This window comes from Saccopteryx bilineata, chromosome 4 (genome assembly GCF_036850765.1).
Source record: "Saccopteryx bilineata isolate mSacBil1 chromosome 4, mSacBil1_pri_phased_curated, whole genome shotgun sequence".
Taxonomy (NCBI): domain Eukaryota; kingdom Metazoa; phylum Chordata; class Mammalia; order Chiroptera; family Emballonuridae; genus Saccopteryx; species Saccopteryx bilineata.
Window position 1 is genome coordinate 190,619,213 of NC_089493.1, and position 25,750 is coordinate 190,644,962.

At 48.2% G+C, this 25,750-nt stretch overlaps 1 protein-coding gene across 2 annotated transcripts in view; it reads left to right on the plus strand.

Moving 5' to 3' along the window:
- Positions 1-25,750, plus strand: part of DOCK2 (dedicator of cytokinesis 2) — a 395,036-nt gene that overhangs the window by 121,831 nt on the left and 247,455 nt on the right. For both annotated transcript variants that reach the window (XM_066273230.1, XM_066273231.1), the window contains exon 26: positions 21,237-21,385. In XM_066273230.1, coding sequence (XP_066129327.1) covers positions 21,237-21,385 — 149 coding nt within the window. The remainder of the gene's footprint in view (positions 1-21,236; positions 21,386-25,750) is intronic.

Below are 25,750 nucleotides of genomic sequence, written 5' to 3' on the forward strand. Positions count from 1 at the left end.
TCTCCCTCCCCCCTTCCCCTCTCCGTCTCCCTCCCTCCCGCCTCCCCCTCCCCCTCCCCCTCTCCCTCTTCCTCCCCCTTCCCCTCCCCCTCTCCCTCTCCCCCTCCCTCCCCCTCCCCCTGCCCTCCCTCCTCCTCCCCCTCCTCCTCCCCTCCTTCCCCCTCCCCCTCCCCTCCCCCTCCCTCTCCCTCTCCCCACCCTGCTATGTGTATACATTCAAGACAGTTTATCGAAACAAAAAACTTTAGGTCTAAAGAGATCTCTGAAAACCTAGTCTGACTCTGATGAGGGAGGTTGATTGTGGGGAGGCTGTGCATGGGGGTTGTCAGGGGCACACGGGAACGCTCTATATTTGCTGTTCAATTTTGCTGGGAAGTTAAACCTGTGCTAAACAATAGTCCACTATGAAAGCAGGGAAAATGCAGCGAATATGCCCAGACGCACAAGCACAAGTCGATCTGTCCCTGCCGCCGCCGCCCTCTGCAGAGGAGAGAGAACAGGTACATGCGACCAAGTTAGTCGCCCTCACACCAGCTGTTATCCTTGGGAGTGTGACCCAGGTGTGGCAGGGTCCTCTTTCTTTCTGGTTCAAGGGTCCATGTCACTGTCTTAGGGAGGTGGCAGAGGGTGTATTCATTGCCCATGCCCACAGGAGGGCCCGTGATGGGGGACGTCTGTGCTGTTGCTGGCTCTCGGGTATCCCTGTCCCTGCAGTAATCCCATGCGAGCCGTCTGCGGCGAGGAGTAGTTGGAGGTTCAGGTCCACCCTGTGCCCACCCTGCCCCTCCAGCTGTGCAGGATCAGCCATCTCCCTGCCTTTGTCCCCGGCTCTCCATCTCTGCCATCGTGAGGCCGCCTAGCGCACTCTCCCCTCGTCCTCACAAGGCCCCTTCTTTACCTCTGTGGCCTTCACCCCCATCCTGGGGAAGCTCCCCCTTGCCCCTTGCCCTGCTGCAACCGCCAGCCACTCCTCAGCACGGCTCTCCCCTGCTTGTCCCCTTGGTCCCAGGACGTGCGGTAGGGGTGGCGGTTGACTAGGGACAGTGTGTGCCCTGCCAGAGAGAATGACAACCAGTTTTCCTTCTGGGTCAACTGAGAAGCAGGCACACCTCGGCAGGGCGAACATGGCTTTTTCTCAGACACAGCACAGGCTAATCATTTGGGGGAAGCATATTTCTGCACTAATGTGGCTTTGGCCTCAGTCACCTGGGATTAGCTGACCCTGCCATTATTATGCTAAGAGGCGTTGGGCTCTTTCCCACCCAGCTTGAGCCCACTGTGCCAGAGAGCTGCCACTCCACTCTGGCTGCAGCTGGCTCTGTTACCCAGGAGGGGCAGAGTCAGCTCTGATTAGGTTTTTACACACATCCTCCCTCCTACTCAATAATGTGTGTGTGTGTGTGTGTGTGTGTGTGTGTGTGTGTATGTGTGTGTGTGTGTGTGTGTGTGTTAGGTCATGCTAGTGAAATATTTTTTTAATTGATTTGAGAGAGAGAGAGAAACACCGACTTGCTCTTTCACTTATGGTTGACTCCTGTATGTGCCCTGACCAGGGAACAAACCCACAATCCTGGCCTATCGGGACTATGCTCTAACCAACTGAGCTACCTGGCCGGGGTCCCCAGTGAGATCTTTGTGGGCTTCCAGAACAGATGGCAAAGCTGTCAACTCCTCTTCCCATGATGAGTTAAAAGTTGACGCCCAATTCAGGACCTCTGGGTTTCTTATGCTGGCCGCTTCTGGCCATGAGAACCCATGGGGGGGTTCCTCAGTTACATGTGCTTCATTGTAAGTTAGACATGCACAGTGAGAATCCACAGAGCCTTCGGATGTTTTCCCTCAGATATTCCTTAGATTTGCACAACATCGCCTTCTTGACTTCATGAAAAGAGTATTTTCTCTGAATTCCAAGTAATTGGCATTGAGTAGGTTTTCAATAAGCGTTGAAAGGGTGAAGGAATAATTAACCTTGATTGAAGGAAGATAGTCTATTGGAGAAAACACCATACTGAGTTAGAAGAGTTACCCTCTAGTCCAGGAAAGCTACGAACAAGCTGTGTGACCTTGGACAAAGCACTTAACCTCTCTGGGCTCCACTCATCACTTGCATCGTCAGCGAGCTGGAGTTCTGAGATCCCGTCCATCTCCTGGAGTCACTGTGGGTCTGTGCCAGCAGAACAACACAGGAAAAGAGGCAGCCAGCTCGAGTACAGTGAAAACTGCTCACAAAGCATTTCGCTCTCCTGGGGTTTGGAGGGCACGAGTGTCAGCCTGACATGAAAGTCACCGAAGGACTCGTTGTGTTCAGATGTACGCTGGGCAGTGTATTGTCCACACAGGCCACAGCTGAAGCCACGGTGTGTCGCTGAGAGGCCTGTCGGTTTGAGGTCTGCGTTTCCTGGCACGGGGGACCTGAGGCTCTCCCGGCGTCCTGAGCCCTTGCAAAGGGGGCAGTATCAGGGGCCCCACTTGCACGTGGATTTTTCTCTTCATGCGAACATTTCCGTGGGTCTCAGAAAATCGCTTTCCATCAGGCTTGTCCCCGCCGATGTCTCAGCTTTGCCAGAACCTACGTGTGCATCGAGATGCTTGGCCGGGTTTGGTTGATGGGGACTCAGGGCTCCCCTCGGGCGGCAGCGGCAGGTTTTAAAATCAATTACAGTCCAGGTAGCAAGAGGTTCGCCACAGCGCTCGGCTGTCTGTTCGGGGCCTGTGCCGAGAAATCAAGCAGGTCCCCGCTGCCTCCCAGGAAAATTTGTGGTGTTTCAGGGGCCTGCCGTGAGTTGCAAATCTGGATAGATGGCGGGACCTGCTGTCAGCAAACAGCAGAATAGCTCATACTGTGGTTCCAAGCAAAAGGATAACAATAATTCCCTGCACATAAAATATGTTGTTCCCGCTTCCTACTGTATCATGAGGCCTCTGGCCTCATACATCCAGAGACAGCCCCTGGGGTTCGTGGGGTGGAGCGCAGAGATGCTTTCCTGCTCTTGTTCCGCGGACAGGGGGCAGCTCTGACATCCAGATTCATCCGTGGCCAGCCTCCGGCCGCTCTCTGCTCCCCAGGCCTAGATCTGACCAGCTATGCCTTTCCCCTCTTGCCAGTCTAGGGGCCAACCCTGGGACGTCCTCCACCGTTTCTCTCTCCCGGTTGGTCCCGGGAGGGGGGCACCCGCAGGAGGTAGCGCCGGGCGGCGGCCGCTCTCCTGCGCCTCTCTCCACGCCTGAGGGTCGGAGGGGAGCAGCACGGACTGTCCGCTGTAGTCCAGCTTGGCTCTGCCCGCTCTTGCCAAGGGCCCTGCATCCACTCGGGTGGCTCAATGCCATCCTCAGGGTCACAGTCCCCAAACTTAACCTGTAGTCAGCAGGGGTCTCCAAACTTTTTACACAGGGGGCCAGTTCACTGTCCCTCAGACCATTGGAGGGCTGCCAAATACAGTGGTCCTCTCACTGACCACCAATGAAAGAGGTGCCCCTTCCAGAAGTGCAGTGGGGGCCAGATAAATGGCCCCTCAGGGGGCCACATTGCTGCCCGCGGGCCGTAGTTTGGGGACGCCTGCTGTAGTGTGTCTTTGCTTTCACCTCAAGACACCTGTATCTTTAATTTGGCTCTCCGACATCTCAAATCCCATGCAGGGTGGATGGGATCACCTTTGTAATGAAGAGAGACAATTATTTATGATTCCATCAAGGCCTATTGGCCCCCTGCAATCAACAACGCATTGAGTAGCCAAACTAAAAGAGTTGTCCAAAAAAAATATGGCGACGCCCTAAAGGAGCCTGCCTTCATTTGCAGAATGAGACACTCTTGATTAAAAGGCAGGATGCATGTTCTGTAGCAGAAATGTAAGCAAACTGCCTTAGAACTTGAGAGGAAAGGGCCAGATGATGTTCAGATCTTTCTTTTTGTCCATAACGTCTAAAATACTATTTTATAAAACACAAGGAACACAAGAGAGCTTCAGAACTGTGAATGTTCATCATTTTTTCAATTTATTAAACTAGATTTTGGCAACCTTTGATTCCCCCTGCCCCTCCCCCCCCCCCATGATCTTGACTTTGGTCTCAAATATATTCAAGAGGGTTTCTTAGATGATCTTATCGCCGAAGACTTGAGTTCTGGAGATGCACACGGGGTTTCTTCATTTTGTTTCACCATCTCTGAGTCATATCCATCAGTGACTTTGGAAAAGTCATGTCACTTCATTGCTTCTCAGTTTCTTTATCTGTAAAATGGGGATAATAATAGGGTTGATGAGAATATTAAATAAAATAATGCTTAGCATGGTCCTTAGATGATAAAAAAACAAAACAAAACAAAGAAACCCTCCCTAAGTGATAGCTTAAAGTGAACATATAGGCTGTTCAAATGAAAAATAATATAATAATAAATAATAATATAAGAATAAACTCTGTGTTTCATGTACTCACAACTGTAAGCCTACTTTTGCCTCACCCTGTAAGTATAATTATCATTTCCATAAATTATTTATGGATAATTATTATTTTCATTTTCATTATTATCACTTCAGAGTTGGAGCCAATGTCGAGCATGAAAGATAAAAAAAATTGCCTAAATTGACCCTTTCAGAATATTAAGAGAAGGGGAAAAACTACATGAAGAAGATATGCATATATGCTACCATAATTATGCTAACAGTGACTTTTTATTATTTTTTACAATAACCTTATAGTTTGTTGTCATTCTTTTATAGACGGAGAAATTTGTCCAACAACACCAGATCTTGCAAATAAGCAAGCTCACAGTTACTTGTTTCTAACTGCTGAACAGTCTATTTTCCTCAGAGGAAGGGTGGGGATAAGGCTGGTAGTTGGAACCAGCGCCCTCTATTACTCACCTGGCATGAGCTACCACTTGACCCAGGCAAGTGACCAGGTGGTTTGCCCCCACTGGCTTTTATAGCTGAGGGACCTACGGCCACTGACCCTGGGCAGTCAGCTTCCGTTGTGCCTGGATTGCAATAGATTTTATTGATTCTTTTTTTTTTTTTTTTCTTCTCTACACAACAGCTTGAAAAGGCTTTTTTGCCCCAAAGTAGCTGATCTTTTCAAATCTTTGCTATTTCCTCCTGGAAAGACTTTCAGATAACAGGGTAAATGCAATTAACAACCACATACTTTAGATGCTGCGGAGACACTTTAGACACGTTTCAGGTTTTCACAAAACACGGACGTAGAGTTGAATGAATCCTTGGGAAGACTGCCTAGTCGAGCCTCCTCATTTTACAGCCAACAAAGCCAGTCCGAGAGGTGGACACGACCTGCCCGGGGTCAAACCACAAGATGGTCACGGAGAGGAGAAGCCAGCAATACCAATTTCAATTTCTTTCTTTTAACTTGTGTTTCTCAATGTGGGGATATGTGCCACCATAGGCAAAGTTATTTTCCTTGGCATGAAGGATCATTTTAGGTGTGCACTGATCAAGTCCTGTATCACAGAAGCAGAAGGTCATTCATTTTCTTTCAACTCCCTTTCTGTCTTTCTGTGCCAAAGATGGCGTATCTTTCCTATTTTGTCTTTAATCTTATTCTATTAATGCCCTTTGATAACAAAGAGGGAGCAGACCTCAGGCTTAAGCTCCTCTTAGAATTTAATAAAAGTGTTTTGTTTTCAGAGTATCGATTGTTACACTTACCTTCCTCTGTGGCTGCCCTACAGGTTTTCCATTGCAAGTAGCATGTTGTTTTTTTTCTTTTAAAATAAATGTAAGAAGATTAGAATGAATTTACTTTATGAAAAAAATATTAAGTAAATAATAATGCAGGCTGTAAATTATGAGCAATGCATGGTGGGTTTCACATTGGCAAAAATAATAGTTAATTAGAGCTTGGTAAATATTTGATTCTGCCCTTCTCAATGTTCTGAGCCCTTCGAGGATAGATGTGGCTGAATCCTGGTTTCCTTCTTATTCGTGTCATACCTTCTTATGTAGCAGCCAGAAAAACAATTATTATTGAATAGATCTAAAAGGAAAACATAAAAACTATCTATCTACCAGAGATGAACTCAGAAATATCGGCACTCTCATTATCGGTAACTTTCCTACCAGCTAAACAGATGGATTGGTAGCCGGTTTAGTTCTGTATGCAGGTACTTCTGTGTATATTGTATATTTTCAATTAGAAACAGTAATTCATTGTAGTTACTGAGAACAGAAACTGGTCTTATTTTCCAGAGACTAATGCTCGATATTTTAGACCTTATTCTTATCTTGTGTTCCCCTTTCAAGAAGTACTTGAATTTCTGGTTATCTTGCTATTTTCCCTGAGAGGTAGTGCGTGGAAGAAAAAGGTGTCAAAATGCAACTTATCAAACATTTTCCCACTATTATCACATTTTAAAGATTAGGATGTGATTAGGATGTATGGAATGAATGGAATAGGAATATTAAAGTTATTCCTCAAATGGGGGTATAGATAGATAATTTTCCCCCTATAATTTACATGTATCAGGTCAACAGACGGAAAGAAAGATATACTAAGTTACACTATGTGGGTGATTTTTCCCTTTATCTGTAACAGCTGATCTTCTCATACTGTTTAGTTTTCCTGCTCCCAGAAGCTAAAGTTCCTGCTTACCTGTAACTTAGTTACCCAGGGATCCTGGAGCTTGCCTGTCATCAGTGACACACAGAACTCACTTATGTCTCCTGCTGTAGGCGTGTGTGTGTGTGTGTTTCTAGAATGCTCCTTCAGTGGAAAATTTATTCTCATTTAGAGGAATCTGGAGAAAAAAATAAAGGAAGACAGAGTCAACTTCTGGTCACTTATAGGCAGTTAGAGTCAAATGTTTGAAAAATGGGCTTCTGAATCAGCAGAGATCCTCCAAAGTGCCTGGTGGAACTGCACGCCAACAGGCAGAGTGCTGAGATGCCAAGAAATAACGGCCCTTCTATTACGGCTAATAGAAAGACTACACTGCTAAATTCAGGGCGAGGAAGGTTAATGATGATACATTCTTTTTTAGTATCAAAGATTAACAGGATAACTTGCATATTAAAGTTAATTCAGACACGCTGCTAATGGAGGAGGCATGCAAAATTAATTTCTACAGCATCTCTTAAATTATGATCACTCACTCTTCTCTCTGGCTGCTGCACTTGGATCTGGGAAGCGCTGAGTGCACACTTGGAGGGGGTCCACGTCAGCGCATAGTAGGGCAGCCTGGGCCCCTGGGGAACCGGGAGAGGGTTTATGGTGTGTGCCCTTTGGTCCTTTTTTTTTTTTTTTTTTTTTTTTTTTTTTTTTTATGAGATTGACCGGCAATTCTCCTTTTTTTTTTTTTTTTTTTTTTAATATTTTATTTATTGATTTTTTAGAGAGAGAGGAGTGAGAGAGAGAGACAGAGAGAGAGAGAAAGGGGGAGGAGCAGGAAGCTTCGACTCCCATATGTGCCTTGACCAGGCAAGCCCAAGGTTTCGAACCGGCGACCTCAGTGTTCCAGGTCGACGCTTTATCCCACTGCGCCACCACAGGTCAGGCACCCTTTGGTCCTTAATCACCACCGGTCCTCGGCTGGGAGCTTCCCTGCTGGGAGGCCTGCGCTTTATCCCAGGCAGGTGGTTGCTTGGCAGGGACGTTGGTTTCCATAGTTGATGAGACAATGGAACTGAGATGAGCTGAGAAGAGGGTGGGCGGTGGGAGAGCGGGGGGGGGGGGGGGGGGGGGGGGGGGAGAGGAGGGAGAGCTGCTTTCTCTTTAATGCAGGAGATGCTCTCGGTAGAGCTGGGGACAGTGTCTCTGGGTTCCTGCTGCCTGAGTCCTGTCGAGAACCAAGGCTCCAACCACTCTTTAACAGCTCGCAGGCAGGCTCTGGGGTCTAAACACCCGAGAGTGTATATATAAACATATACTAACTCAAACAATTTGCTCGACTTCCTCAGGCCTCACTGTGTTCACGTGTTCAACAGGGAAAATAATAATACCTACCTGATGGCAATATATATATCTTTAATTTTGGTAAAATTTACATAGAGTGAAATATACACATCTTAAGTGCTAGGCTCAGTGAATTTTATACACACACACATACACACCCCCACATACATACACACCCATGCAACTGCCACACATGTCAAGCTGTAGCATATTTCCAGAAAGTTATATATGGATATTTTAAAAAATAAATAATAATAGCTTACTTTTATATAGTACTTACCACAGGCCAGGTGTACTGCTCTAAGCATTTTATGTATATTATCTTATTTCATTCTCACAACCTTATGAAGGGAGGTGCTCTTAATCATCGTCACTTTACAGATAAAGAAAAATGATTAGGTGACTTGCCCGCAGTTACAAGGACAGTAACTAAGATTCCTGCTCTGAACATCCATGCTCTAACCACCATTGACTCTGTAGCACCGGCCTTGTGTTACTTGTTAAGTGCCTTAGACGAACGAGAGTGGAGCTGCCTTAATGCTGACATTTCCGTTTCTTCTCTCCTTGTCTTGGGCTGGTAGGCTGTGCATGGTGCCCTAGCAGGGGAGTCCTTCAGGGAAAAAGCCAGACTTTAGCTACCGTTCCATCCCAGCTCCAATAGTCAGGTGCATTGTAGGCTCTCATAGTCCTTGACTACTGTTCCCTAGAAAACCCTGCCCCTAGCTGCCACTCAACTGGCACTACTTGGTAAAGTGTCATTGTGGACAAACTTACTGGTTAGATCATCTAGGCAGTTCTGGCTGCCTAGCCATCTTTGGGCTCTGTCTAAACCGTGACTTATGAGGATCTAAATATTTCAAGTGAAAATCTCTGGTGTTCCCAAGTCCCTTGTAGATCCGTTGTCCCAGATTTCCAGTATTTGTGTCTCCCTGCCGGACCTTTATTCAGACCCCAGTACTTCCTGTTTATCCTTCTCCACCTTCTCTTTCTCCTTCACCTTGTCTTTCTTGTCTTCTTTCCCCTCCTTTTTCCCCTCCTCCTTATCTTCTTCCTCTTCCTCTTCCTCCTCCTCCTTCTCCTCCTCCTCCTCCTTCTTCTCTTTACTTCAGCATGGTCTTCACTGTCATCACCAAATAAACTTTAATAAGCCACTTGCTCTCTGCTAAATGCACTGTAATTGCCCATTAATAAGTCCTTTGTGGGAGGCATCCACGTTTAATGTGTCTTTCATAGAGTCAAATTCATGCTTAACCTCTTGTATTATATCATTCCCAGACACATTTAGCCAGCTGTCCCTTTGACATCTGAATTTGAATGTCAAATTCAACATTACCAACAACTGTATTCATTGCACTTGTGAAAACTGTCTCCTCTCCCATTATTTTTCTGCCAGTCATTTGGAGCTAGCCCTCAACTCTTCTTGTGCCTCATTCTTCATTTTCAATTAAGCACTAAGGTCTTCAAAATCTTTCTTATATATGCTTCGAATCTGGTTTCTTCTCTCAATCTTTACTACCTATATTCTGGTTTGGGACTATTCACATGTCAAGTGACCTCCAAGTTCTTGACTAGTGCAGCAAAGATTTCAAGACGCGAGTCCAGATGAGAGTAAATTTATTAAAGTTTTGAGCAGGGGAGTGGCCATCACTCCCCTGGGTGCAGGTCTCAGCGGGACCATTAAGGGTTAGGATATAAGAAGCAACATCCATGCCTGAGGAAATGGGGTGCAGGTGTGTTCAAGGAAGGGTGCACATTGGTGTTTGTTGTCCTGAGGGTTTTTATCTATTTTCTATAGGTGCGAGTTTTAGGGGAGGTGCCAGGGGAGGATCTCAACAGAATATTCATTAGGTTTCTGGGTGTGTCATTCCATATGCTGATATATTAAAATGGGTCATTCTCTGGTTGGTTTCAGCTCTATCTCAGATGGTCTGGATCTAGCTGGTATTTGTTCTCTACCTGCCTGACTAAGGTTATCTAAACCATCTATCTGTCTTAGGCATCTTCAGTGAGGGAGGGTGGGGTTTTGTAATTTACTAGCTCGCTGTTCATTGTTTAGCCATTTCAGCTGTTTGTTCAACCATTTGTCTTCATTTCCTCATTCCCCTTGCCAGCGACTTGTCCTGATTTCTTACCAACCTGCCTTACTATACAACCCTGTACCATGTAGGATGCTTGGCATCTGCTAGGCACTCAAAAAATACTTATTCACTTAAAAAAATAATTGAAGGTGTCGTGTAAAGCCCACAGTCGTGATTTCTCTTCCATTCCTTGTTTTCCTCTTTTGCATGACCACATAACAAAGTCAAATGAATCAAAACCGTTAGCTTTTCTTGGGGACTTTTCGGAGCTAATCCTCCACAACTCAATGTCAAAAGCAGCTAATCACTACTAAACTTGATGTAGGACACTAACATTGGAACACAGTGTGAAACATTTCTTTAAGAACGGTGTGCCCCAGAAAGCCATGTTTCTCAAAAGGAGTAGGTTCTTTTCTTCGACTTCAGTGCTCAGCAAACTCGAGAACTTGGGTGATTTCCTTTATTGCCCTGATAGCTTGTCACGCAAGAGCCACATTTTATGGGCAGTTGGAGCCCTTACATTAACTTTTAAATTAGCGTGTCAACTTCTTTCTTCTTTTATTCTTTTTGGACTTAGAGAGTGTATAAAGAAATACACAAAACTAATAACAAATACACCAACACGACGTGCCCCAAATAAAATATTAATGTCAATTTCATAAAAGTACAATTTGAGACTCATCGGCAGGGACTGAACGTATTTGTAAAGGCAGTATGTTTCATTGTATGTGGGGTTTTTTTTAATACTGTTCCCGTCAGTTGGCCGGTCCTTTCTTTATTACACTTGGATTGCCCAAGGGCAACGACCATATATTGTCCTCTCTTTGTAAGAAAGCTCATTACAGGTCATTGACTGATATTTATTCTCTTTATTTCCTCCCTTCTCATACTTTGCCCAGTTTCCTCTTCATTAGCTTTAGAGGCCAAGCAGACTCTCTTTGATCCTTTCACTTAAATAGTGGGCCTAAGTGTGTGATTCATTTCTTAAATCACCCTTGCTCTGGGCCTTCGGCGGAGGGCTCTGTTGGCTCCGGTGAATGAAGGGAGAAATGAAGCAGGCAAGGCCCCGGCCCCCTCAGGGCTGTCTCCACCCTCCACCTTCTCAGCTGAGTCCTTTTAGAAAAGAAAAACCAGTCCAGAAGGACAAATTCTCCCCATTTCCTTTGTGTTTTTTTTTTTGTTTTGTTTTTTTTGGTATTTTTCTGAAGCTGGAAACGGGGAGAGACAGTCAGACAGACTCCCGCATGCGCCCGACCGGGATCCACCCGGCACGCCCACCAGGGGTGACGCTCTGCCCACCAGGGGGCGATGCTCTGCCACCCCACTCCGGGGCGTCGCTCTGCCATGACCAGAGCCACTCTAGCGCCTGGGGCAGAAGTCAAGGAGCCATCCCCAGCACCCGGGCCATCTTTGTTCCAATGGAGCCTTGGCTGCGGGAGGGGAAAAGAGAGACAGAGAGGAAGGAAGGGGGGTGGAGAAGCAAATGGGCGCTTCTCCTATGTGCCCTGGCCGGGAATTGAACCCCGGTCCCCCCCCCCCACGCCAGGCCGACGCTCTACCGCTGAGCCAACCGGCCAGGGCCCCATTTTTATTTAAATGGTGATGGGGGCGGGAAGGAAATGGCAATGAATTTTTACCCCTGCGTCTTTGAAGTGTGTTTGCAATTCTTCAGCTGGTTTGAAATATATTACACTTCCCTATTTTCCCTTTGTAATAAACAACACTTGATATTCAGTGTGTGGGGCTATCCATGAGGCGAGACCCCAGCCTTCTTGCCATCGGAGCTGTTATGGGGAAGGTGAGGGAAGGCTGATTGGAAACAATCACACAACCATTCCATTTTGCTAATGCTTGACTCCGGGAGAATTTTCTCATTTAATTCTCTGAAACGAAGGGCCCCTCTGTTAGCCTTAAAACGTAAACAAGAGGCTTTTAATGTGCGCTATCCCCCAGAAATGGAATACCGACTGCTCATATTGATCCAAAACATTGCTGTTGGTTTTTCTTTATTTCTGTTCTTTTCGGCATTTGTAAGTTTTGTGATGGCGGCAATCTAGGATTGATTGTTCAAGTGCAGCTTGAGGATTGCTGGTAAGTGGCATTATTATTCTAAAGAGCAAACAGAAATGTAAAAGGATGTTTAGAGAATGCCCGCCTGGCTCTCTAGTCTACCCACATACAAAGGAAACACGGAAACCTGAGGCACGTATCCCAATTATTCCCATTTACACCTGCCTCTTCAAACTCCATTCTTCAAGTGTGGTGTTTTAGACAAAGCGCACTTTGTTTGAATGATAACGGACAATAGCCACGAATCCATTTCGTTCCAGCGTGCCCGAACCAGGTGGTTTTGCCAAGTGCACACGTCAGCTCCAGCTAAAAGAAACTGAAGTTTTCAACTTCCTCTGTTTTGCACTCAAAAATTTCATAGGGATGGTGTCAATCCTCACACCACATTACACATAATCACTACCACTGAATTTGCATAATGTGGTGGATTTTTTTTTTAGATCCTCTTATGAACAAGACATTTTAATCCCCATTTTCGTAGGAAGAAAGGTAAACCAGCTTCTCTTGGGTCACACAGCCTGGCACTAGTCAGGCTGGGATTCAAACCTAGGTCCCCCAGACCCTCCATCCAGAGTGGTGCTCACTTCCCCACCCTGCCTCTGTGTAGGGCAAAGCCAAGGACCCAGGACGGGAAGATACTGCCCGACCGGGTGCTCGGGGGAAGAGGGGGAAGGTGAGGAAACACACAATTCTTGTTTCTTCAAGAACAGCACAAAAGAAGACATTTGGAAATAACCCAACACTAAATAGTGTTCTAATTCTGAGAGTTGCCATAACTACCTGTACGCAGGATAGCCGGGCGGGCTGCTGGCTGGCTGGCTGGAGCTAGCAGACGTTTGTTCATCTAACACTTATTAGGATCCCAGGGCGGGACAGTCATTGTGCTGGGAACTGTGGGAGACAGGACTCGGTGAGATTGGATAGATATCTCACCCTCCTCTCTCGCTGTCTTCTGAGGAAATGGTGCCGGAAGTTGTGACCATCGTGATTGCTGTTTGCTACTCAACTGCGGCGACATGAGTCAATTCAACCAATTACAGCTGAACGAATGGTTGGTTGAATTAAAAAAAAAAACAACAACACAAGAAAACACAAAAGAAATGAGTGACTGGACTAAAGACTAAATTCATCACTGAGTTGATGAATGCTTATGATTGTTTAATTGTAGGATTGGAATTTTTGTTTGTTTTTTCTTCCCCTGGGACTATACCCCATACTAAAAGAAAACAAAACAGCCAACCATTAAACAATCCAACCAACCCAAGTCTCGAGCGTTCTATGTTAGGGCTGGCTTAAGGGAACCAGACACATGCAGAGGGCGGCGGCTCCAGCTCGCAGATGCCGGGGGTCAGGGGTAATCGTCCACACCCATGAGCCTGTGAATGATGTTTGGGTCACGTTGGTGCCCGAGTCGGACAGGTCTGTGTTGGACTCTTGCCTCCATGAATTTCAGTCTTTACCTATGCAGGGAGTCTCCCACCTTTAAGCCCATCTGAGCTAGTCCATGCTCACATACAAACATGGGTTTTCTCATTAGTAGGAATCATTATAACAAGATACATCTTCATGAAGGACAGAAACCATCTGTTGTGGCCACACCAGTCAACTAGTTTGCACGGTGATCCTGGGCCAGCTCTTGGAGCTCCTATGTCCTCATCTGTAAAGCGGGACAATAAACTATACAGGACAGGTGTTTGTTTGTTGTGTGTGTGTGTGTGTGTGTGTGTGTGTGTGTGTGTGTGTGTGTGTGTGACAGAGACAGAGAGAGACAGAGACAGAGAGAGGGACAGACAAAGGGGGAGAGATGAGAAGCATCAATTCTTCATTGTGTCACCTTAGTTGTTCAGTGACTGCTTTCTCATATGTGCCTTGACCGCAGGCCTTCAGCAGACTGAGTGACCCCTTGCTCAAGCCAGCGACCTTGGGGTTTTGAACCCAGGTCCTCCACGTCCCAGTCTGATGCTCTATCCACTGTGCCACCGCCTGGTCAGGCAGGACAGGTTTTGATAAGGATTAAATATAGTACGTTCCCAACTCGGAACCCAGCAGGAACTCAACACGGGTTGCGTATGTCTCATACTCAACATTCCAGTCTCCCGCTGCCTTTCACGTCTGTCCTTGATTACATGGTTTCTGTCCTTGGTTAAAATATATCTGTTATAACGACTCCTACTGATGAGGACACTCATGTTTGTTTGTCTGCGAACATGGACTAGCTCAGACAGGCTTAAAGATAGAAGAGTTCCTTAGGTAGAGATGGAAATTCACGAAGCCAGGCCACTGCATGGGTCTCCAGAGGGGACAGGGGCTGGACTGAAGGGATTAAGGGACTCTGTAGCATGGTGCAGAAGAGAGGCAATGGGTCAGTGACGATCCGCCCTGGAGGGGTGAGGGTTGTGAGACTGTTACAACAGGTGTCCTCAGTGAGTATAGTTTGAGTTGAATTCCAGATGTCACTGAATTGGAACCGAATGGGGCAAGGGGTATAAGACGCAGCTCTTTGCAGTCAAGAAAGCTATTGTGACTCATCTCCCCTCTCCCTTGAATTTCAAATGGAGCACGTTGCTTTGATGGGAATCCTCTTTTCAAGACTGCCCGGATTATCCAGCGACAGAGGCTGCTTGGTGCGGCCCCAGGGCTTCCAATCTGCTGTGTGTTCTATTAGCCAGGGTGAGGAAGGGAGGGAGGCAGCCTTCTCCCGGGCTGAGCGCGCTCACCTGGTTCATCTGCTGCGGCATCACGAGTGCCGTCATTCTGAGCAGGAGGAAACAGGTCGAGTTTGGGACCATGACTCAGGTGGCCAGAGCTACACCTTACTTTTCCTAAAAGCACTTTCTACGGAGCTGGAGGTTGGATTAATGAGTGCGCTGGCAGGGAGGAGGCCATGGCGGGCAAATCAGCGGTGGCAGGGTCCGTGATCCCGCATAGTGTGGAGGGGTCACCGCAAGGGCAGTCGCTGTCAGCACACCGGTTCTGCTCCTAGAGCCCTGGCAGGTGTGATGACAGGCCACCCCTGCAGCTGCTTCCCGTCACCAGAGATAGGGGGATGGGAGTCCTTTATTACCTGCTAGTGTGGCAATGAAATGTTCTCCGTGATTAGATCCTAATTTGATAAGCCCTTAGATGAATCTCTTGTTCTCTCCCTCAAATGCTCAGAATGCACACGCGTGTACATCTGTACAGCACGTCTCGTCCGTCGGCAAGACTGTATCCCAGGTCTGTCCACTTCCTTCTGTCGCTCCTGCTACTAACCGATCAAGCTTTCGTCCTCTCCCCTTCACCGTTACAGTAAGGAGGCAGGCTAGCTAAGTAGGTGCGAATGTGGACTCGGGTATCGCATCTCCTGTGTTGGAATCCCAGCTCTGCCACTGACTGGGTGTGTAGTCTCTCTGAGCTCGTGTCCTCGTCCATGAAATAGGTCTGATGATACACTTCTTCACGGAGAGGATGCCCGGTGGAGAGCGAGGGTCAGTAAACATTGTCCCTCGTCTTCCCCTCTACAGAAAGCCTCCTTGCTGTTCTCCTGCCCTTCCCCTGCTCCTCATTAAACATTCAAAAGCAAAACCTACTTATCTCCACCCAGTAGCCAAACTTCGTACCGTGGGCCACGGGGCCTGATGAGACTTGGCCCCAGCCAGGCTCTCCAAGTTTATTCTGTCATATCATGCTCCCCGTTTCCTAGAATCCAGCCGTACTCATCCCCATGTGTGACCCCTCCAACACGTTAAACAGACTTCCACCCCGGGGCCTTGGCATGCCGTTTCCCCCACTTGGAATGCTTGTCCCTGAGATCTCCGTAGATAGTCCTCTTCTCCCCCTCAGGTCTCGGCTCAAGCGCCTCCATCCCAGCAGGGCCTCCTGACCGCCCACGGGGTGCCATCTCCCCCGCGCAGCCCAGACTCTGCGTCTCACGACACCCCGGTCCTTATTTTGCTGGCAGCTCTCAGTGTCAGTTGCTGTAGCGTCGGCGGTCAGAGGTCCGCCTGTGTCTCCGGGAATCCATGACTGTCTCTGTGCGTATCTCCAGGAAGGCTCTCTCTCAGCAGCCAGCACCAGCCCTGTAGGGCTGCCCTGCTTTGCCTATGCCCTGAGAGCACCCACGGTGCCCGGGACTGTCCACCCCCAGGGTCTGAATACCCCCACTGCTTCGCCGCTGTGGCCCACACAGTGTCCAGAGCGCCCCCGGTGTGCGGCTGGCCTGCTTTTGCACCCTGCCTGGGCCCCTTCCCCACCTTCCCCTCCCAGGGCTTCGGAAACCCCTCCTAACACGTTGAGGTCACCTTCACCGAACTCTCATTTAGAGCTTGCCTCTAACCTAAGACAATTAATATCTTCTTAAATTATTCCTGCTACCCTGCTAGCATCTAATATCCATGAGAACAGTGCCGGTTACAGTAACTACTCATTGATATAAATACATCGCATACAGACTATCGGAGCTACAAGTTATATTTATAAGCAACGTGACAGTCTTAGACATCAGCATACATCTTCTTAAAGATTCCAGCACTTACATATCAATTTACCCTTCCTGATGTCACTGTGCTTCTGAATGGCAAATACCAACTTACAATATTACAGGGCTTTGGCTTGTAGCTTTTAGTACAATAGCATGTTTTATGTTAAATATAATGGATATGTGGTAAAAGCAATCGCTGGGTTTGGGCTTTTAAATGGATATCTACAGTCAAGTTCTGGGATTACATGTCTTCCTTAGGATTTCATCCCTCTAAGATACCTGAGAGGTTTTTTGCAGTTGCCAAGGTCTGAAATCTCTGAATGGGCTGTGTTTGTTTAGCTGGGGAGATAGGGGTTGGCCCTCAGGGATCATAAAGTGCAGACGTCGATCACGGCGGAGATGGGCGGGGGGGGGGGGGGGAGCGAGGGATGGCTCTGGATGTTGTCATGAGGCATGTTCTCCAGGAGGCAAGGAAGTGAATCACGAAGACGGCGTTGGGGCGGAAATGCTAGTAGAGTTGTAAAAGGCTTGCAACCTGATCTGGGATATGAAGTGTGTGGCTAGTTATTGATTTCCTCGTGGGTGGAATGACTTCTCTTCCTGACCCACTGGCTGGAGGCGGGCGGTTTTGAGAACAAATTACCAGCTGTCAGGCCGGAGTGGTGTCTGAGGAGGTCCTCCTGCCGATCGAGCCCAATGGCCTCTGACATCGGCTGGCGCCCCCCAAGCCAATGGAAGAAAGGCGTGGAGCAGAACAGGGCTCAACGCTGCTGGGAGAATCCGGGGTTTCCGTGATGGGTATTCCCTGCCGGCAGAAGGGCCTGGGGTGAGGGGTGGGGGGGTGATCCTCGCTGAATTCACCTCTCAGTCAATGGGAACTTGGCCCAGCAGAATGAGTTTCACCTTAAAGCAGGGGTCCCCAAACTTTTTACACAGGGGGCCAGTTCACTGTCCCTCAGACCGTTGGAAGGCCGGACTATAAAAAAAAACTATGAACAAATCCCTATGCACACTGCACATATCTTATTTTAAAGTAAAAAAACAAAACGGGAACAAATACAATATTTAAAATAAAGAACAAGTAAATTTAAATCAACAAACTGACCAGTATTTCAATGGGGACTATGCTCCTCTCACTGACCACCAATGAAAGAGGTGCCCCTTCCAGAAGTGCGGCGGGGGCCGGATAAATGGCCTCAGGGGGCCGCATGCGGCCCGCGGGCCGTAGTTTGGGGACCCCTGCCTTAAAGCCTGTGACAAATCGAGCAGGATTGAAGAGTGGATTAACCCATGCTGGTGACCAAGTGAGGGGCCGGCTCTGAGTGGACCGAAATTTCAAGCGAGGGCTGCCACAGGCAGGCTTGGACATGGGGTGACCACACTGATGACGTGGCTGTGTGTGACCTTCCTCCCCATAGGAAGAGAGGGGCTCCAGAATGTCCTCAAGTCTCTCCATTCTACTGGTGGATCCAGGGTCCACCTGGGGCTGTAGATCAGCAAACGTTTCCCCAGCATGGGTGTAAGGGTCCAGTCTCATCTTGGTAGATTTTTTTTTTTATGACAGAGACAGAGAGAGTCAGAGAGAGAAACAGATAGGGACAGAGAGACAGGAAGGGAGAGAGATGAGAAGCGTCAATTCTTTGTGCGGCACCTTAGTTGTTCATTGATTGCTTTCTCATATGTGCCTTGACCGGGGGGTACTACAGCAGAGTGAGTGACCCCTTGCTCGAGCCAGTGACCTTGGGCTCCAGCTGGTGAGCTTTGCTCAAACCAGATGAGCCTACGCTCAAGCTGGCGACCTCCGGGTTTTGAACCTGGGTCCTTCGCGTCCCAGTCCGACGCTCTATCCTCTGCGCCACCGCCTGGTCAGGCTCATCTCGTAGATCTTACGAGTGGTTCTTTTGGTCCCCCCTGCAGCCTCCGCAGCTTCTCTGTATGGACACTGTGTGATATGCAGAGGCCTCTGCTGAGCCTCCCTCAGTGCTGGGATGGGGTGCGTGCAGATTGGGGCAGGGTGGGTCCTGAACCAGCACCTTTTAAAACACCTTGAGGGAGGACAGTGCACCCCGGCTTTGGAGACCTTTTGAATTTAGAATGTGGGGAGGTTACACCTCTTGTTTTCAGTTCTGGGCCCCAGCTTTATTTCCGGGATGATGGCAAGACTCTCGCTCATTGTCCTGTTGCATAGACAGTGACCGCAGAGTGTGACAAATGGTAAGACAGATGTGTTGTCTGGGCACTACAGGAGCTCAGGGCAGGATCACCCAAATCAAAGTTGGGGTGTCGGGAGTATTGTCCTGGGGGATTTGGCGTCTAAGTGAAGATCTAGGCGGCAGGAAGGAGTTAGCCAGGCAGAGATGGGTAGAGGGACGGGAGCATGATGGGAAAGAGCTGACTCCCACGGCTTCTGCGGGAGGACCACGTGGCTGGGTGGAGTGGGAGGGGTAGAAGGGCTTGTCGCAGAGAGCTCCCCAAGCCTGCCCTCGGGGCAGTGGGGAACACCTGGGGAACTCCAAGGAGAGGGTCCTGTGGTCAGGTTTGAGTTTTGGGTAGTTTCTACTGAGATCAGAAATCAGAAGGTCAGTTTGGGAGGCCCGGTACAGAAGATGGAGGAGGTTGGCTTGGGGGCAGGGTGGATAGGACGTCACAGTGGAGTGGATGTTGGGGGGAGAGAGAGGAGGAACCACATTCTCCTGGTTGGCGGTGAGCCGAGGAGAAGGAGTAGGCCTGTGGGGGGGGGGGGGGGGAGCGGAGACGCAGTCCCAGGAGCCTGTGTTTCCCTCCGAGGGCGGCCGCAGTGGGCGTGGCTGCAGTGGGCGTGGCCGCAGCTGTGATCGTGGACACAGAGGCATCTTTAGGCCAATGCACCTCCAGCTGGATTACCAAAGTGGATGAAAGATCTCCGTTTCACTCTTTCCGTGGGGCTGATATTGGGGAGAAGGAAGGGAGGAAAAGGGGCCATCTTATCTGCAGTGTCCCCGGGTCATGAAGTAATTGCAAAAGCATGTCACATTTCACTAGAGCTGTGCTCTCAGGCAGTAGCACTTTCTGCCATAGGACAAAGCTCTGTCCAAGAAGGAAGAAACCAGAGCCCAGAAACACTGCATTTTCCTCTCTGCAGTCGCTTTGACAAAGGAAAACTCTTTTCTATGAAAATACAGAGTTCAGTGGCTCTGCGGGTTCCCAAGTGCCTGGTCTGAATTACAATTTGGACTTGTCACTGGATGGCAGATCTCCCAGTCTTTGTCAGGCGCTGGGTCCCCAGGCTGGTTTTGCAAGTCTCCGATACTCCCTGCCTCCGCCTATAAAGATTGATCTAAGGCTCTGCAGTATTTATCTTTTAAATCATTTGTTGGTTGTTTGCTTGACAATCAAGCCACAATTTAGAGATGCTGCTTCCTGAAGCTTTACAGACTAATATAATTTCACAGCTCCAATTACAAATGAGAAAAATTATTGCATCTCAAAACAGAAGAGCCAGGCATTTCTGAGAAATCATGGTTAACAAGAAGACAAAAGTACTTCCTGAAAAAAAAAACCAGGCCACGTTATTAATGGCTTCCTCAGCTAAAACCTCACTCCGCTCCAAGCGCCTTTGTCTTGTGGGGTTGCTGGTTTTGATCATCTGGGAAGCAGATGACTGGGAAGCAGATTGATCAACCACGGCTCCTGCCGGAGCCTGGCCCGCAGCTCCCACAACCACACTGGTTTGGAAGCAGTGTAAACACGTCCACCGCCTTCCCATCCAGCAGATGTATCCTTCTTCCCGCTACTTCCTCTGAACCCTGTGTTTTATGGAATCGTAGAATATTCGATGGGGTTTACCAATCATTCAGTTCAGCCCTTCCTTGGCTACTTTGAATACCCACTTATCCTATCCGTAGGTGGTTACCTAACTGCTTAGATACCTCTAGGATGGAGAGCTCAGTATTAGACCTTCCCATGAGAATTGACTAATTTAGCTCCATTTTAAGTAAAATTTAAAGTTTAATGACTTCCCAAGGATGTCTTTATTATTATCTAAAATCACCAAACTGTTTTTTTCTCTGGAATTCATATCCTTGTAATGGAATGTCAACTGAAATACCAACAGAATGAACTTTTAAGAAAAAAAATAAAATAAAAAGGCCCTGGCCAGTTGGCTCAGGGGTACAGCATTGGTCCTATGTATTAAATGTCCCAGGTTCAATTTCCAGTCAGGGCACACAGTAGAAGTGACCATCTGCTTCTCTACCTTTCTTCCTCCTTCTCCCCCCCCCCCCCTCTCTCTTCTCTTCCCGCAGCTATGGCTTGATTGATTTTAGCGCATCAGCCCTGGGCTCTGAGGATGGCTTTGTGGAGCCTCTGCCTTAGGCACTAAAAATAGCTCTGTTGCAAGCATGGCTCCAGAGGGGCAATCCACCCCAGACTATGGTTGCCGGTTGGATCCTGGTGGGGGCGCATGTGGGAGTCTGTCTCTCTTTCTCCCCTCCTCTCACTCATAAAAGAAGAAAAATAGGTGGACTTAACTATTCCATAGCTCTGTTTTGATGGCCAGTCCTGGCAGATTGGGGAAGGGGCCAGAACTGTGAATGGCCTTCTGTGGGAGTCTTAAGCTAATCTTCCATATTTACATTTTTAGAAGGGGAATATAGTCACAAATGCTCTATTCAATGACACGTTATCTAAAAATAAGAAAGTAAGCGATACAATGAGGAAGCTCAAAAGCCTCTGGACTGCCCTCCTTCCAGAATGCCGGGACATCCTGCTCCCTGTCATCACCAAGGAGCTGAAGGAGCTGCTGGAGCAGAGGGATGAGACGCAGCACCAGGTGCAGGAGAAGAAGTACTGCGTGGAGCTGCTCAACAGCATCCTGGAGGTGCTCAGCGGTCAGGACGTGGTGAGTCCTCGCGGGGATGCCGGCGTCCTGGACTCAGGCCGGGGCCCAGCTCATTAACGCTCTCAAACACTGACGCTTCAGATGCATAGCATCTGAAGTCTAAAGACGCAAGTCAAAGGCTTGCCGGGCGGGCCTGCTTTTCTGGTGGTGTGCCGGCCCCCACGGCTGTGAGCGATGGCCGATGGCGTGGGGACTGGGGTGAAGCGTGGAGCGTTTTATTGGCGTGTTTCTTTCTGAACAGTCCTTCTCATACTGTGGGCAAGACCTGGCACAGGCTCTGTACGTGACTCGTCCGTTACGCAAGCCTGGTTTGCAGGGGCAGGAGAGGGAGTTTCCTCTAGGCCAGGGGTCCCCAAACTTTTTACACAGGGGGCCAGTTCACTGTCCCTCAGACTGTTGGGGGGCTGGACTATAAAAATACTATGAACAAATCCCTATGCACACTGCACATATTTTATTTTAAAGTAAAAAAGCAAAACGGGAACAAATACAATATTTAAAATAAAGAACAAGTAAATTTAAATCAACAAACTTGACCAGTATTTCAATGGGAACTCTGGGCCTGCTTTTGGCTAATGAGATGGTCAATGTGCTCCTCTCACTGACCACCAATGAAAGAGGTGCCCCTTCCAGAAGTGCGGCAGTGGCCGGATAAATGGCCTCCGCCCGCGGGCCGTAGTTTGGGGACCCCTGCTCTAGGCCGACATGGCCAAGCGAAAAAAAACCCTTACCTGCTTTCTTTGCTAGTTTAATTTGGTTTTTTTCCTCCAGTTATCTCCTACGATGGTGAAAATGGCTAGGACTCGTTCTGGATGAGCAGATTGCTCAGGAGTAATGTCCAGGAGGTGTCTGCCCTCTGGATGGACTGGTTTCAGAGGACAGGATATGACCAAACAACCAATAAGTCTTTTCCAAGTATTTGTGTGAGCATTCCTCCCCCACACACACACCTCACCCCAAGAAAATCCTCAGAGGAGGGCTTTCAGGATGAGCGGCACCTGTGAGCAACTAGAATTAGAAAACTTGGCAGAACAGTATTCCTCTACTGCTCATATGCCATAGTCAACCATCACTATCAGTTTCTTTCTGTGTCTCTTCTCTGTGTTGTCCTTTTCATTTCACCGTCCTAATTAAGCTTCTTCTTATCTCATTGCTAGGAAAATGCAGAAACCTTCTTCATCCATTCATTCATTCCCACACTCATTTGTACACATAATGTACCAGGTGTGTGCCAGGAATTGGGGACACAAAGGCATGGTCTCTTTTCTTAAGAAAACGATTATAGACATGTAAATGAGCAATTGCAATACAATATAATAACTAAAATCTGGATGCATGTTAGGAATACTGGAGCTACAAAGACTTTGAGTGTGAGTGAGTGAGTGTGGGGGGGGGTGTGTGTGTGTCTATAGCATTTTTGTCAAGGAAGCCTTCACAAAGGAAGTGAAGCTTTAGCTGGGTGTTCAAGGGTGAATAATTAATGATCACAGCTGCTGCTCTTCTATTGGCTGTTTTCTAGGCACTGTGTTAAATGCAATCCATACCTTATTTCTGCTTACCCTAATCAGTGCTAAAGATTATTGTTCCCACTTTACAGATGAAAAACCTGAAATTCATAAGCTTAACATTTAACTGCAGACAGCAAATAAATTGCATGGTCAAAATTCAAACGGAGGTTGGTCAGACTCCAAAGTCTGCATGATTATAGGCATTGGGGGAATGGAAGCCTGGTCTTTTCCTTCTTGTTTTCTCTCTATCCTCACTCCTTTACTTGGGGAGTGATGTGGGCAGAGCCGGCTTGGCTGCTGGAACACCAGGGAGGAGGCTTTGGCTGGCGGAGTGACTAGGCAGAGATTGACTTCAGGGGAAGGGGCAGAGGTAGGCAGGGGAAGAGTTTATTTTTCTAAGAAGTTCTCAGCATGATGTGCACGCCACTGGTCCAGGGACCACACGCGAAGAGTATAATACCAAAAGCTTGGATAGTCCAGATTCACTCCGTGATGATGTGATGATATTGGTGGTGTTTTCATACCTACATTCACCAGCCAGTTATTGAACTGGCTCTGGTCTTTAGTATTTGATCTTTTTTTTTTTTTTTAACTTTTTAAGGGAGAGTTTGGTCTTACTCTCACAATGGAGGCACGTGAAGACTGGCCCATCATTTCTCCAGAAACATTATATACAGAACGTTGCCTCTTCGCATCGAAAGGAATTTGCACTGTTTCTCACATCTCAGTAATGCTCAAATCCCTTTTTCACAGTTGGGGGTGACCATGGATTCTTAGGACTTATGTCAGAGGAACCAGTCTGAGGAACACACTTATCATGGGCTAACTGCCAATTTCTTGATTTGAGTGGGATGACAGCTGTGATGCTGAGACTCTGCCCATCCCCTGGGAGTGACCTCCTACCGTTCTCTCTCTCAGGACAGGTTGTCATCAGCTTGCACATCTGGTAACACCAGCCACTGGTGAGAGGAGGCTGCTGTCCCCACGCCCCCTGGGCACTTGGGGCTTCAAGTGAGTGGGAGGCTCCGAGCTCCCGCAGAGGGACTGTGGCATCTGGACATGCGGTGTGTGGGAGGCGTGGTGTCACTCTTTTCTGTCTTCAAGTGCACTGCTTTTATGATGCCTCCTGGCTGTAGGGACTAGCCCGGTCCTTCTCCCAGGGGGAGGACCTGTCTTTGCAGGATTGCATACTATTCTTACCACGGGGTGTAGTACAAGGTTCTGATGCTTTCGGGGCTTCACATCTAACCTCTCCAGCTCCTGAGGATGGAAGTCTGTCCTCTTCTCGAGAGCCTTTTCTCTGATAGAGATTAATTCAGTCGCCATCATTGCTTTGAACTAAACTGCAAGTCCCAAGTCTCCAATCCAAACCTCTCTCGCTGTAGGTCATCATGGCCATCCACTCTGGCTGCACATTTACATCCCCAGGCTGCTTTTTAAGAGCAGCTGTGCCTGGGCTGCAGTCCTAGCTCTTCTGATTTCATTGGTGTGAGGTCGGGGGTGGGGGTGGGGGGAAGGGACATTTCAATGACAAGTTTACCAGGTGATGGTAACAGGCAGTCAGGGCGGAGAACCACAGCTCCAGTGCAGAAGGTCTGAAATTTGAGCAGGCATCCAAGTGACTTGAAGGGGTTATTAAAACAGATTTCTGATCATCAAGTGTGGAACGAGGGGGCCCGATCATTTATTTTTCTAAGAAGTTCTCAGCATGATGTGCACGCCACTGGTCCAGGGACCACACGCGAAGAACCGCTACTCTGATATGACCTAATTTTTTTTTTTTCACTCATCTTCAGTATTCCCTGGAAATAGAAGAACAGTTGGGCTCATCCTCAGTCCTTTACTTTCTTAATTGAAGAGCCCTTTCCACTCTATAAAACCTAGCATCTTCCAATATGGCATTTAATAAACCGTAAAATGGCAAGCTCTTCAAACCCTTCATTGGCACTCATAAATCCGTTCTCATGCGGCAGTGGGGACATGGCCGGTGCAAAGAGCTGACTTTGAAAACACAGACCATCAGATGGGCTGTTCGGTTTCTACAGACACCCACTTCCCAAAATTGGAAATGAAGGAGAAAAAGGAAAAAAATATATAAAAGGCTCCCAGGGTGAAAGTCCTGAATATTTTTTGTTTGCTTTCAGTTGTTAGAATCCTCTCTGCTTGATGTCAGAATAGCCATTCATTTTTTGGGAACAACTCACCTCCCCCCCCCCCCAAGCAAGGATGGTATCTACCTGCCAGAATCGTTTCCAGGGGCAGAACCACGTGTGGAAGTTTTGTAATTATAGTGCAGGATGCTAAGGTTCCTTTTTGGGGGAGGGGAGTGCATTGTATATTTGGGGGGGGTGGTAAGGAATGCTTGTCTTTGGTAGGCTGTCATTGTTCCGATAATTATAGATAATTACACCCCAGCCGCAGCAGACCTGGCCTGAGGAAGCTGTTTTCCTGTTATGACCTCATTCATTGGAACCCCGGGTGGCCCGTGACTCAGGGCAATGTGACCGCCTGAGCCTGGGTGTTGATACTTTTTTTTTTTTTTTCTTGAAGCTGGATACAAGGAGAGACAGTCAGACAGACTCCGCATGCGCCCAACCGGGATCCACCTGGCACGCCCACCAGGGGCGACGCTCTGCCAACCAGAGGGCGATGCTCTGCCGCGACCAGAGCCACTCTAGCGCCTGGGGCAGAGGCCAAGGAGCCATCCCCAGCGCCCAGGCCATCTTTGCTCCAATGGAGCCTTGGCTGCGGGAGGGGAAGAGAGAGGCAGAGAGACAGAGAGGAAGGAGGGGGGTGGGGGTGGAGAAGCAAATGGGCACTTCTCCTATGTGCCCTGGCCGGGAATCGAACCCGGGTC